Here is a 14,891-nt window from a genome sequence, read left to right on the forward strand (position 1 = left end):
TTCATCATTTTGTATCTTACAAAGAGAAGTCATATATCTTTTTCATCTTTTTCATACCGCTGCCTAACTGTGGCTGGTGAGAGGAAGACAGGGAAAGCATAAGGCAGAGTTGCCAAAAGGCACTTGGCTCCTGATGGAAGCAAACCTTGAAATCTTGACAGTATAGCCACTACTGAGACTTAGGCAATCTGGACAAGTTTTAATGGAATATTTGATGTTAATGTAAAATTAACATAATTTCGAGTTAACCAGATATCAAATGGAAATCAATTTTTCTTTCTTAATAAACTAATTCAAACACTTTGAAAGTGATTTTGTACATACTCAGATTAGATTATTTTGTATTTACCCTAAGAGATGTATATATCCTGCTAGTATACTTTGAAGAGTAAATTATTGGATAAATGCCATTAACCTTTAGAATTGATAAAGGTGAATGTTCTTAGTTGCCTTCTGTGTTGACATTGAACAACACAGTAGGTCCTGAGAGAGACAGTGCATAATGTGTGAGTGGTTTAGATGTAGTAAGAGAGGCTTAAGATACGATAATGCAAAGTAAATATAATAAGTCAAAATTATTTTCCCCTATATTTTAATAGTATATATTTATTTTAAAATGATTGGCCTAAGGGTCATACATATAGAGAAAAATTAAAAAGACCACATATTTGTCACGTTATTCCCTGCCAATTTGAAACCTTAAAATAGACTCTCTGTATGAAATTATTTAAAAAATAAATATTGCAATACACTTTCAACAATTTGTCTCTCATACCAACTAAGGTATTCCTCAGCTTGACAAAACAGGCACTTGTCCGTTTTTGCCTATTCTTTGAAGGAAATATTACAGTTTTTTTTTAAAGATTTTATTTATTTATTCATGAAAGACAGATAGAGAGAGAGAGGGAGGCAGAGACACAGGCAGAGGGAGAAGCAGGCTCCATGCAGGGAGCCTGACGTGGGACTGGATCCCGGAACTCCAGGATCGTGCCCTGGGCCGAAGGCAGGTGCTAAACTGCTGAGCCACCCAGGGATACCCAGTTATTTTTTTTTTTAAGTATATCCATGTTGTCTGCAACTCTCTGATTTCAACAGATACCAATATATTTATTTAGCTGAAATGTTATGTTTCATTTATCATTTTGGAATGTAACCATTGACTCCACTAAATTTCTTAATAGAAATTAAATTAATGGACCTGATTCTGAATAAATATTTCTCAATTAAAATCTGTTTCTGAAAAGTAAGCATTCATAAGAATGCAAGCCAAAAGCTAGTTTTTAAATCACTCATAAATTTGACATATGAGCACAATGCCATTTTCTTTTGTTTTTGTGTTTTCCTCTCCAGTATTGGCCATGTACATTTAAAATACCTAAAATATATACATATTGGCACAATTTGGTGTCCTGAAAAATTGGGTGGGATTTTATTGTTGTTGTTAGTGGTGATCATGGTGTATGTGTGTCTGTATAGTCTCCACAGAGTTTATAAAATATAATTCAAGTCTCTTTCCTTTGAGGAAGATGTACCATCAATTTTCTCTAAGCACCTAATGTTTTTAGTATTTAGGAATTCAGGTAATTTCTAAGAAAAAAAAGAAAATGTGAATTTTCTCGTAAATTGTAGTATCTAACCTACTCTGAAATTGAGGCACTTTATAAACAAGTAACACTTAATCCCAAGTAAAGACCTTTCTTTAGGAAAGTGAACCTCCCATTGATTCCTCTAGAGCACAAGCCTTACTTAACACAAATTGCCCTTGAGGTTTTATTGCTGTTTGTTCTTGTAGTTTGTCCTTAAATTGTGTCATTTTAACTTTGTAGTACTTGAAAGTATTAGGTAGATCAGCAAGATAATGCAAAATGTCTTGGGAGGTTTTTGATGACTGCTTCAATTTCCTCCCTGGTTATTGGCCTGTTCAGGTTTTCTATTTCTTCCTGTTCCAGTTTTGGTACTTTGTGGCTTTCCAGGAATGCGTCCATTTCTTCTAGATTGCCTAATTAATTGGTGTATAGCTGTTCATAATGTTTTTACGATCGTTTGTATTTCCTTGGTGTTGGTAGTGATCTCTCCTTCTCATTCATGATTTTATTAATTTGAGTCTTCTCTCTCTTCTTTTTAATAAGGTTGGCTAATGGTTTATCTATCTTATTAATTCTTTCAAAGAACCAACTCCTGGTTCTGTTGATCTGTTCCACAGTTCTTCTGATCTCGATTTCGTTGAGTTCTGCTTGAATTTTAATTAACTCTCTTCTTCTGCTGGGCGTAGGATCTATTTGCCGTTTTTTCTCTAGCTCCTTTATGTGTAAGGTTAGCTTTTGTATTTGAGTTATTTCCAGTTTTTGAATGGACGCTTGTATTGCGATGTATTTCCCCCTTAGGACTGCTTTTGCTGCATCCCAAAGATTTTGAACAGTTGTATCTTCATTCTCACTAGTATCCATGAATCTTTTTAATTCTTCCTTAATTTCCTGGTTGACCCTTTCATCTTTTAGCAGGATGGTCCTTAACCTCCATGTGTTTGAGGTCCTTCCAAACTTCTTATTGTGATTTAGTTCTAATTTCAAGGCATTATGGTCTGAGAATATGCAGGGGACGATCCCAATCTTTTGGTTTCGGTTCAGACCCGATTTGTGACCCAGTATGTGGTCTGTTCTGGAGAAACTTTCATGTGCACTTGAGAAGAATGTGTATTCAGTTGAGTTTGGATGTAAAGTTCTGTAGATATCTGTGAAATCTATCTGGTCCAATGTATCATTTAAAGCTCTCGTTTCTTTGGAGATGTTGTGCTTGGAAGACCTGTTGAGTGTAGAAAGAGCTAGATTGAAGTCACCAAGTATAAGTGTATTATTATCTAGGTATTTCTTCACTTTGGCTATTAATTGATATATTTGGCAGCTCCCACATTTGGGGCATATATATTGAGGATTGTTAAGTCCTCTTGTTGGATAGATCCTTTAATTATGATATAGTCCAAGGCTAGATGGCTTCCCAGGGGAATTCTATCAAACGTTTAAAGAAGAAACCATACCTATTCTACTAAAGTTGTTTGGAAACATAGAAAGAGATGGAGTACTTCCAAATTCGTTCTATGAGGCCAGCATCACCTTAATTCCCAAACCAGACAAAGACCCCACCAAAAAGGAGAATTACAGACCAATATCCATGATGAACATGGATGCAAAAATTCTCAACAAGATACTAGTCAATAGGATCCAATAGTACATTAAGAAAATTATTCATCATGACCAAGTAGGATTTATCCCCGGGACACAAGCCTGGTTCAACACTAGTAAAACAATCAATGTGATTCATCATATCAGCAAGAGAAAAACCAAGAACCATATGATCCTCTCATTAGATGCAGAGAAAGCATTTGACAAAATACAGCAACCATTCCTGATCAAAACTCTTCAGAGTGTAGGGATAGAGGGAACATTCCCCAACATCTTAAAAGCCATCTACGAAAAACCCACAGCAAATACCATTCTCAATGGGGAAGCACTGGGATCCTTTCCCCTAAGATCAGGAACAAGACAGGGATGTCCACTCTCACCACTGCTATTCAACATAGTATTGGAAGTCCTAGCCTCAGCAATCAGACAACAAAAAGACATAAAAGGCATCCAAATTGGCAAAGAAGAAGTCAAACTCTCCCTCTTCGCCGATGACATGATACTCTACATAGAAAACCCAAACGCCTCCACCGCAAGATTGCTAGAACTCATACAGAAATTTGGTAGCATGGCAGGATACAAAATCAATGCCCAGAAATCAGTGTCATTTCTATACACTAACAATGAGACTGAGGAAAGAGAAATTAAGGAGTCAATGCCATTTACAATTGCACCCAAAAGCATAAGATACCTAGGAATAAACCTAACCAAAGAGGTAAAGGATCTATACCCTCAAAACTATAGAACACTTCTGAAAGTAATTGAGGAAGACAGAAAGAGATGGAAAAATATTCCATGCTCATGGATTGGCAGAATTAATATTGTGAAAAAGTCAATGTTACCCAGGGCAATATACACGTTTAATGCAATCCCTATCAAAATACCATGGACTTTCTTCAGAGATTTAGAACAAATTATTTTAAGATTTGTGTGGAATCAGAAAAGACCCCGAATACCCATGGGAATTTTAAAAAAGAAAACCATATCTGGGGGCATCACAATGCCAGATTTCAGGTGGTTCTACAAAGCTGTGGTCATCAAGACAGTGTGGTACTGGCACAAAAACAGACACATAGATCAATGGAACAGAATAGAGAATCCAGACGTGGACCCTGAACTTTATGGTCAACTAATATTCGATAAAGGAGGAAAGACGATCCACTGGAAAAAAGACAGTCTCTTCAATAAATGGTGCTGGGAAAATGGGACATCCACATGCAGAAGAATGAAACTAGACCACTCTCTTTCACCATACACAAAGATAAACTCAAAATGGATGAAAGATCTAAATGTGAGTCAAGATTCCATCAAAATCCTAGAGGGAACACAAGCAACACCCTTTTTGAACTTGGTCATAGTAACTTCTTGCAAGATACATCCACGAAGGCAAAAGAAACAAAATGAACTATTGGGACTTCATCAAGATAAGAATCTTTTGCCCAGCAAAGGATACAGTCAACAAAACTACAAGACAACCTACAGAATGAGAGAAGATATTTGCAAATGACATATCAGATAAAGGGCTAGTTTCCAAGATCTGTAAAGAACTTATTCAACTCAACACCAAAGAAACAAACAATCCAATCATGAAATGGGCAAAAGACATGAAGAGAAATCTCACAGAGGAAGACATAGACATGGCCAACATGCACATGAGAAAATGCTCTGCATCACTTGCCATCAGGGAAATACAAATCAAAACCACAATGAGATACCACCTCACACCAGTGAGAATGGGGAAAATTAACAAGGCAGGAAACCACAAATGTTGGAGAGGATGCAAGAAAAGGAAACCCTCTTGCACTTTTGGTGGGAATGTGAACTGGTGCAGCCACTCTGGAAAACTGTGTGGAGGTCCCTCAAAGAGTTAAAAATAGACCTGCCCTACGACCCAACAATTGCACTGTTGGGATTTACCTCAAAGATACAGATGCAATGAAACGCCAGGACACCTGTACCCCAATGTTTATAGCAGCAATGTCCACAATAGCCAAACTGTGGAAGGAGCCTCGGTGTCCATCGAAAGATGAATGGATGAACAAGATGTGGTTTATGTATACAATGGAATATTACTCAGCTTTAGAAATGACAAATACCCACCATTTGCTTCAATGTGGATGGAACTGGAGGGTATTAAGCTGAGTGAAGTAAGTCAATCGGCGAAGGACAAACATTATATGTTCTCATTCATTTGGGGGATATAAATAATAGTGAAAGGGAATATAAGGGAAGGGAGAAGAAATGTGTGGGAAATATCAGAAAGGGAGACAGAACATAAAGACTCCGAACTCTGGGAAACGAACTAGGGGTGGTGGAAGGGAGTAGGGCGGGAGGTGGGAGTGAATGGGTGCTTGGCACTGGGGCTTATTCTGTTTGTTGGTAAATTGAACACCAAGAAAAAATAAGTTAAAAAAATAAAAAAAAGATAATGCAAAATGTTAAATGTTTCACTTTTGTGGATTAAAGTAATCCCAGAAATTCTGAGAAATCACTGTGACTTGTGACCATCTGAACTGTCAACATCATTTCTGCCGTGGTTGTTTCTTTTGAGCCTTAAACGTATTTCTTTTACGTTCTCCATATCATTTGGACATGATAAAAGAAAACAGTTTTTTTCTTTTAAATATTTTATTTATTTGAGAGAAAGAGAGATAGAGTAAAATGATTGTTAAAGAGCTATAGTACAAAAGAGATTCAGTATGGGTCTGATTGATTTAAATGTAAATTTCTTTTCTTAGTCACTAAAACAGTGGGTATTAAATTTTCTGGGGCAGCCTGGGTGGTCAGGGGTTTAGTGCTGCCTTTGGCCCAGGGCGTGATCCTGGAGACCAGGTATCGAGTCCCACATCGGGCTCTCTGCATGCAGCCTGCTTCTCTCTCTGCCTGTGTCTCTGCGCGCCTCTCTCTCTCTCTCATAAATAAATAAAATCTTTAAATAAATAAATAAATAAATAAATAAATAAATAAATAAATAAATAAATATTCTGGGGGCACCTGCGTGACTCAGTCACTTAAACATCTGACTTCAGGTCAGGTCATGATCTCAGGTCCTGGAATCAATCCCTACATCCAGTCTCCTTCTCCCTCTCCCCCTGTTCATGCTCCTTTCTCTCTTTCTGTCTCAAATAAATAAAATCTTTTTTTAAAATTATGTTAATTACCTAAGTATATTCCACAGCCTTTTCATAAACCTGTCTATGAAGAATTTATTCTAAAGAGAGTAATCCTTAAAGCTAAAAACCCAAAATCAGTATGCATAACAGTGGGCAAACCTATCATTTCAGGATTAAAGAATTAAAACACCCAATAGAATGAGAAAACCCAATACTCTTTTCCATTTTTATCCTTTGTTTGTAGGCAAATCCGTGATTTTTTCACAGCTTAGTCTAGTATGAGTTTTATATTAAAGATAACACTTAGATTTTCATCATAGATTTTTTTGTCCTATACTTTAAAGATTTTTATCATTCTAACTATAGCATCTCTTTTCTAAAAGTATCTCTTTGAAATGAAATACCATAAGTAGAAAAAATATATATTATCACAATTGTGTGGTTAGATTCTATTTATAAATCAGCCTAAGAACTTTTCATTTTTTTCTTATTTGATGGCCTATACAAGTAAAGGAGGGTCAAATGTACTTTTTAATATTAATTTTCATCAATACTGGCTACAAATAGATACAAGCTCACAAAAAATTCTAGCTTCTCAGAATAAATTTCTATGATAAAGCAAAGTACAAATGCTGATAATATAAGCACACATTAACTTTGAATATGATTATCAATACTTAAATTAATACTCTTTTCTCAGAGTATAGTTCATTTTGCCATAATAACAGGCATTTCAAAATATGTATATAAAATTTAAACTTTTGCTGATTTTGGTCATCTTTTGTATTTTAAAATCATGGTGTTCCTTTTAAAATCTAGAGCATTGTTGCTAGACCCTATTAGGAAGCTTACGCCTAACTTAAAAAAATTTTTGTTAAAGATTCTATTATTTAGTTTAGAGAGTGAAAGAGGGAGCATGAGCAGAGGAGGGGCAGAAGGAAAGGGAGAGAATCTCAAATGGACTCCACACTGAGCATGGAGCCTGTCACGAGACTCAATCTAATGACCCTGAGATCATGACCTAAATCAAAACCAAGAGTCAGACGCTTAACCAACTGAGCCACCCAGGCACCCCTTCATTTTTAAAAAATGTTAAATCATTTGTAATAAATTGAATTCATTCATTTCACTTGTTTAAGAATGAAGTTTATATTTACATTATCCAAAATATACTAAAAATGCTGTATTTCATTCCAGATCAGAGATACTAAGTCAGCAGATCAGAAAACAACCCTCTTGCATTTTATTGCTGAAATTTGTGAGGACAAATACCGGGATATCCTGAAATTTCCTGAAGAACTGGAACATGTAGAAAGTGCAAGCAAAGGTAATTGATAAGTAACTATTTTGAGACTACTTCTTTCCTGAGTATTATATTTTAAATGATAAGATTAAATAAGCATTAATTGTATTTTTTCTGTTTAGTGATACTCAAAAAGCAAGGGGATAGTTTCCTTTAGCTTATATTTGATAATATAGTACATTTAACGACCCATTTTTTACTTTATTTTTTAACATTGCTGGGTTATTGAAGTTTTCACATCTCTTATCAGATAGTATGTTCATTCATTCATTTCATAAACTCTTAAGTGTATATTGTTTGCAAAGGAACTATACCATGGGCTTTTGATGAAATCAAAATTATTGTGAGACAGTTCTTGCTTGAAAGCATTTAAAATCTAGAAGGTAAGAAAAAACATATATACACATACTTTATAAAATAAGGATGAATATGAGAAGTGCTACACAAACAGATAATATACTGTAATTTAGAGGAGAGAAAAAGTTCCTTTTGAATGTATAAAGAATAGAAAGAAGCCAAAGGGTGAAGCATGAGCATAATATTTTTATGGACATGGAAAAAAGGCATGTGAACAAATAATATAGGCAAAGCACAGTGGCAGATAGATAGAAGAGTGGTCAACTGTTGGGTTGGAGCTGTAATATGATCATCTCAGAGCCTTCAATGTCATGCTAAGTAGTCTGGTCTTGATGTGGTAGGCAGCAGAGCATCATTGAATGACTAGAATGGATGGGAGTTGGCACTCGTGGAGAACAAGAGAGAGGGAACAAAAGTATCTCCAAGGTTTTAATTTGAGCTAATTTGCTTTGTTGGTTGGTGAATATTGTCTACTTTTGTAAGAAGTTACAAAGTGAAAGAAAGGAGGAAGGATCAAGAAAACATTTTTTGAAGTTGAGATTATATACATGGAGAAGTACATGTTCCTTCCTTGTAAGGAAACTATGCTGTAAATCTTATATTTGAAATTACACTGTAGAATTCCATTTCTCTGTAACTCTGAGGAATTTCAGTAAGACTCAAGAGCATATATCTTTCCCAAGTGTTATTACAAACCATACAAACCTGTTAGTGTTCATTGAATGGGAGAAAAATGTATGTCTATAGGACCCAGAATATTATTTGTATAATATTATTCAGGGGTCATGGCACCTGGGTTGTTCAGTTGGGTAAGCATCCAATTCTTGATTTCAGCTCACAAAACACATTTGTGATTAGAGTCATATTTACTAACCTGTAAATAATGTGGAATAATATTAAGATTTGGAAAATTTGTAATTGGAAATATGAGAAATGTCACAAATAAGGACAGTTCTGAAATCAGATCATTTCAGTGCTATCACTAGTTTTTGATTTCCCTTTAACAGAATTTTTTCTAAATTTTATTTAAAATGTAGATTCAGTTTCAGAAAGATTTTGAGAAGTTTATCAAGAATATGTTTAAATTGGGCAGCCCGGGTGGCTCAGCAGTTTAGCGCCGCCTTCAGCCAAGGGCCTGATCCTGGAGACCAGGGATCGAGTCCCGCATCGGGCTCCCTGCGTGGAGCCTGCTTCTCCCTCTGCCTGTGTCTCTGACTCTCTCTCTCCCTCTCTCTCGTGTGTGTGTGTGTGTCTCTCAAGAATAAGTAAATAAAATCTTAAAAAAAAAAAAAGAATATGTTTAAATAAAATGATGTCAGTTTTACATTGGTTTTGTTAATTCCTAATTTTTAGGTTATTAGTTCTTACATTGAGGATACTTTACAAGACTATATATATCTGGTAAACATTTTTGGTCAAAATAATCTGGAACAACTCTAATGAAATATAGAGTGAAACTTAAATCAGCTTTGATTTCTTAAGTCTAAATGCTAGTTCATCTATGTCTATAATTTCATACATACTTTTAGTCACTACTGCTATTGATGAAGTTAGCCAATAGAGCACAACCTTCTTAGTTAGATATTACAAAGTTATAATTCTAGCTGTATAACTTCTTAGTTCTGTAACCTTGAGCTAGTAATTTAAATTTCTAAGTTTTTGTTTCCTCATCTGTAAAATGAAAATGATAGAAGATCATCTGAATTGAGTGACATGTTTAAAGCATTGAATAAAAGGCTTAGCACACTGTAGACATATAGTTGTTGCTATACTACTATCTTTATTAGTAGTATTAGTCATAATATCTGACATACTACTATAGATATTGTAGTTGCTGCTATTGTCTTGTTAGAAGGGGATAATCATTTTTCCTGTGTCTGGGATTTTGGTAAATACTTTCATATTTTTATTTTATAGTACCACCAACTTCTTTCTCCCTATCACTTTCATGAGCAAAATTCCTTTGTTGTATTTTGATTATTTCTGCTTTTCTGTATTCTTCCTGCCAGTATTTTCAAAAGACTGTTGCCAGAAATCCTCTGTATCATTGTTAGAGGCACAGCAATCCCCACTCTCATTATTTTGACTAGTTTTTTTTCCCCTATGAAATTCAGTCTCAACTGAAATTCTTAAGTGCATTCCACCTGCTTGCATCCCTCTTTCATTTCCTCCTAGTTCTCATTTCAGGGTGCCAAGATATTTTCTCTTGAGCCATTTTATTCCTTTCTGATAATCCTTTCTCTGTGTGTGATTTCATGCTGCATCCCATGCCTAGAAATCTCTCCTGCCCTATCCTCTAGGACAACTGATTCATTTGTCAAATCCCTGTTTAGAATCCATTTTTTTTTAGAATCCATTTTTTATTTTTATTTTTTTAATAAATTAATTTTTATTGGTGTTCAATTTACCAACATACAGAATAACACCCAGTGCTCATCCCGTCAAGTGTCCCCCTCAGTGCCCGTCACCCATTCACCCCGAACCCCCGCCCTCCTCCCCCTCCACCACCCCTATTTCATTTCCCAGAGTTAGAAGTCTTTATGTTCTGTCTCCCTTTCTGATATTTCCCACACATTTATTCTCCCTTCCCTTCTATTCCCTTTCACTATTATTCATATTCCCCAAATGAATGAGAACATACACTGTTTGTCCTTCTCCGATTGACTTACTTCACTCAGCATAATACCCTCCAGTTCCATCCACGTGGAAGCAAATGGTGGGTATTTGTCGTTTCTAATGGCTGAGTAATATTCCATTGTATACATAAACCACATCTTCTTTATCCATTCATCTTTCGATGGGCACCGAGGCTCCTTCCACAGTTTGGCTATTGTGGACATGGCTGCTAGAAACATCGGTGTGCAGGTGTCCCGGCGTTTCATTGCATCTGAATCTTTGGGGTAAATCCCTAACAGTGCAATTGCTGGGTCGTAGGGCAGGTCTATTTTTAATTCTTTGAGGAACCTCCACACAGTTTTCCAGAGTGGCTGCACCAGTTCACATTCCCACCAACAGTGTAAGAGGGTTCCCTTTTCTCGCATCCTCTCCAACATTTGTGGTGTCCTGCCTTGTTAATTTTCCCCATTCTCACTGGTGTGAGGTGGTATCTCATTGTGGTTTTGATTTGTATTTCCCTGATGGCAAGTGATGCAGAGCATTTTCTCATGTGCATGTTGGCCATGTCTATGTCTTCCTCTGTGAGATTTCTCTTCATGTCTTTGCCCATTTCATGATTGGATTGTTTGTTTCTTTGCTGTTGGGTTTAATAAGTTCTTTATAGATTTTGGAAACTAGCCCTTTATCTGATATGTTATTTTCAAATATCTTCTCTCATTCTGTAGGTTGTCTTTTAGTTTTGTTGACTGTATCCTTTGCTGTGCAAAAGCTTCTTATCTTGATGAAGTCCCAATAGTTCATTTTTGCTTTTGTTTCTTTTGCTTTCGTGGATGTATCTTGCAAGAAATTACTGTGGCCGAGTTCAAAAAGGGTGTTGCCTGTGTTCTCCTCCAGGATCCCGATGGAATCTTGTCTCACATTTAGATCTTTCATCCATTTTGAGTTTATCTTTGTGTATGGTGCAAGAGAGTGGTCCAGTTTCATTCTTCTGCATGTGGATGTCCCATTTTCCCAGCACCATTTATTGAAGAGACTGTCTTTCTTCCAGTGGATCGTCTTTCCTCCTTTATCGAATATTAGTTGACCATAAAGTTCAGGGTCCACTTCTGGGTTCTCTATTCTGTTCCATTGATCTATGTGTCTGTTTTTGTGCCAGTACCACACTGTCTTGATGACCACAGCTTTGTATACAACCTGAAATCTGGCATTGTGATGCCCCCAGATATGGTTTTCTTTTTTAAAATTCCCATGGGTATTCGGGGTCTTTTCTGATTCCACACAAATCTTAAAATAATTTGTTCTAAGTCTCTGAAGAAAGTCCATGGTATTTTGATAGGGATTGCATTAAACGTTTAAATTGCCCTGGGTAACATTGACATTTTCACAATATTAATTCTGCCAATCCATGAGCATGGAATATTTTTCCATCTCTTTGTGTCTTCCTCAATTTCTTTCAGAAGTGTTCTATAGTTTTTAGGGTATATTTTGAGAACCATTTGAATGGTAAATGGTTCTCCAACCTTTTATTTTCAGGTTGTAGGTGTCCTTCTGTCTAAAATGAGTCTCTTGTAGACAGCAAATAGATGGGTCCTGCTTTTTTATCCAGTCTGAAACCCTGCGCCTTTTGATGGGGTCATTAAGCCCGTTCACGTTCAGAGTTACTATTGACAGATATGAGTTTAGTGTCATCATGATATCTATTTAGTCGTTGTTTTTGTGGATTGTTCCACTGAACTTCTTCTTAAAGGGGAATTTTAAGAGTCCCCCTTAAAATTTCTTGCAGAGCTGGTTTGGAGGTCACATATTCTTTCAGTTCCTGCCTGTCTTGGAAGCTCTTTATCTCTCCTTCCATTTTGAATGAGAGCCTTGCTGGATAAAGTATTCTTGGTTGCATGTTCTTCTCATTTAGGACCCTGAATATATCCTGCCAGCCCTTTCTGGCCTGCCAGGTCTCTGTGGAGAGGTCTGCTATTACCCTAATATTCCTCCCCATGAAAGTCAGGGACTTCTTGTCTCTTGCTGCTTTAAGGATCTTCTCTTTATCTTTGGAATTTGCAAGCTTCACTATTAAATGTCGAGGTGTTGAACGGTTTTTATTGATTTTAGGGGGGGATCTCTCTATTTCCTGGATCTGAATGCCTGTTTCCCTTCCCAGATTGGGAAAGTTTTCATCTAGGATTTGTTCAAATACATATTCTGGCCCTCTGTCCCTTTCGGCGCCCTCGGGAACCCCAATTAAACGTAGGTTTTTCTTCCTTAGAGCTGTCATTTATTTCCCTTAATCTGTCTTCATGGTCTTTTAATTGTCTGTCCCTTTTTTCCTCAGTTTCCCTCTTTGCCATTAACTTGTCTTCTATGTCACTCACTCGTTCTTCCACCTCGTTAACCCTCGTTGTTAGGAGTTCTAGTTTGGTAGAATCCATTTTTTAAAAGAATGTTTTGCTACTAAAGCCCTAGGAGGAAGTACTCTGGAATTTAGTCTATAGGGAAAAACAAAAAACAGAAAACGAAAAAACAGGGTAATAGGTCAAGCCAATTAACTTTTACTTATAGTTAAATATTTTTCCGTGGTATTTCAGCCTAACTTGTCTTGTTGGCTTAATATATGTTCAATCTTGTTTGAATCACATTGTGTACTGTACATAGCATGTATATAGTCATCCAACAAAAAACAAATAGATCAGTACTATATAATCAATTTTATTTGATGATGGGCTGTATTGATGTGAAATGATCACCTTCAAAAATACAAAAAGTAAAAAAATGCAAAATGTACCTTTCTTTTCAAACTAGAGGGATATCAATAATATGAAACTAATTAAGGTGATGATTGAATTATATAACTTATATTTGTATTTTTAAAGATTTATTTATTTATTTATTTGAGAGAGAGAGCAGGTGGGGAGTGGCAGAGGGAGGGATAGATTCTCAAGCTGACTCTACACTGAACGTGGAGCCTGACACATGGCTGAGTCTCATAACCCTGAGATCATGACCCAACTTGAAATCAGGAGTGGGGTGTTTAATCAACTGAGCTACCCAGGTGCCCCTATAACTTACATTTAGAGAACAATTGTATGGCTACTAATAACTTATCTATATTTTGAGATTTTTGGAACCCTAGTATCCGTTTTGATAACATAAATATCTTTTCTGCATGGTATAGCAATCGGATTTATTTCAGTTGAGTAGTAGAGTTATAGGCCTCAAATTAACTAACAAAAAAATACAGTGAAAAGAAAACTGATGGTAGGAAATATGTGAGATCTTTGGAAAATTTTTTTATAACTGTATTTATTCTTTAGCTAAGCTTCTAAAATTGTGTGTATCTTTGAATATGCAAAGCTATGGTATAAACTTAGCATATTTTCCTAGAGCTCTGTTAATTCAAAGATATTGAGGGAAATGTCATTTGTACATTAAAATAGATATATATTATGAAACAATTCAAAATCCATATGAAATTTTTAAAATAAAACAGGTGACTTCATAGAAAGTTCACATTTGCAATAGATCCCTAAGGTGTGTGTTCAATCTTCTCTTCCATTTGGGGTACTTGGGTGAGACAAGTTTATGAAGCATTGCCTAAAGAATGGTATAATGATTTTGGTTTGGTTACACTTATTTATCTATTTAGTTATTTCCAGGAGTGGAGAGGCAAGCCAGCAGGGTAAGGGACTACAGTACCTTACTTTTTTCCAAACAGACATTCCCATATCCCTAATGAAGTTCAGCATCAAACACTACAGTGTAATTTTATTACCAGTGAAATCAATAAAATAATATTGCTCTGGTCATTTTATTCTAGGTTAAATCATAAATCTCCAAGTATTCTCACTCAACTTTGACATACCGATGAGTCTTGAGAGAGAAAAAAAATGGTTGCTATAGAGATTCCAATGTCTCTAAAATATTTAAAATACTTTAAAAAATAATTTATTTGAGAGACAGGGCATGATCATTGGGGAGGGGCAGAGGAAGAGGGAGAAGTAGACTCCTCACTGAGTAGGGAGCCCAACTCAGGGCTTGATCCCAGAACTGTGGGATCATTAGCTGAGCTGAAGGCAGACACTTAACCAACTGAGCCACCCAGGTGCCCCTAGAAGACTTCTGATAAACCACAATTACCTTTTCTTTAATGATTAGTTTAAAGATGGTGTGTGTATAATTATATATATAGTAGATAGATATATATTGTATAAAGCATTGCTAGTTTACTAGACGTACTTTATAAATTCTTTATTATTCTCCTTATCACTGGGACTATCCCTTTAACTTTGAGCTTTAAAGGAATTTTACAGTTTGATTTAAGACCTCTAGTGT

General features: G+C 36.0%; 1 protein-coding gene across 3 annotated transcripts in view; it reads left to right on the forward strand.

Annotated features, from left to right (window-relative positions):
- Positions 1-14,891, forward strand: part of DIAPH2 (diaphanous related formin 2) — a 1,101,152-nt gene that overhangs the window by 570,156 nt on the left and 516,105 nt on the right. For all 3 annotated transcript variants that reach the window (XM_055337637.1, XM_055337638.1, XM_055337639.1), the window contains one exon: positions 7,490-7,619. In XM_055337637.1, the coding sequence (XP_055193612.1) occupies positions 7,490-7,619 (130 nt within the window). The remainder of the gene's footprint in view (positions 1-7,489; positions 7,620-14,891) is intronic.

This window comes from Nyctereutes procyonoides, unplaced genomic scaffold (assembly GCF_905146905.1).
Source record: "Nyctereutes procyonoides isolate TBG_1078 unplaced genomic scaffold, NYPRO_anot_genome, whole genome shotgun sequence".
NCBI classification, from domain to species: Eukaryota; Metazoa; Chordata; class Mammalia; order Carnivora; family Canidae; genus Nyctereutes; species Nyctereutes procyonoides.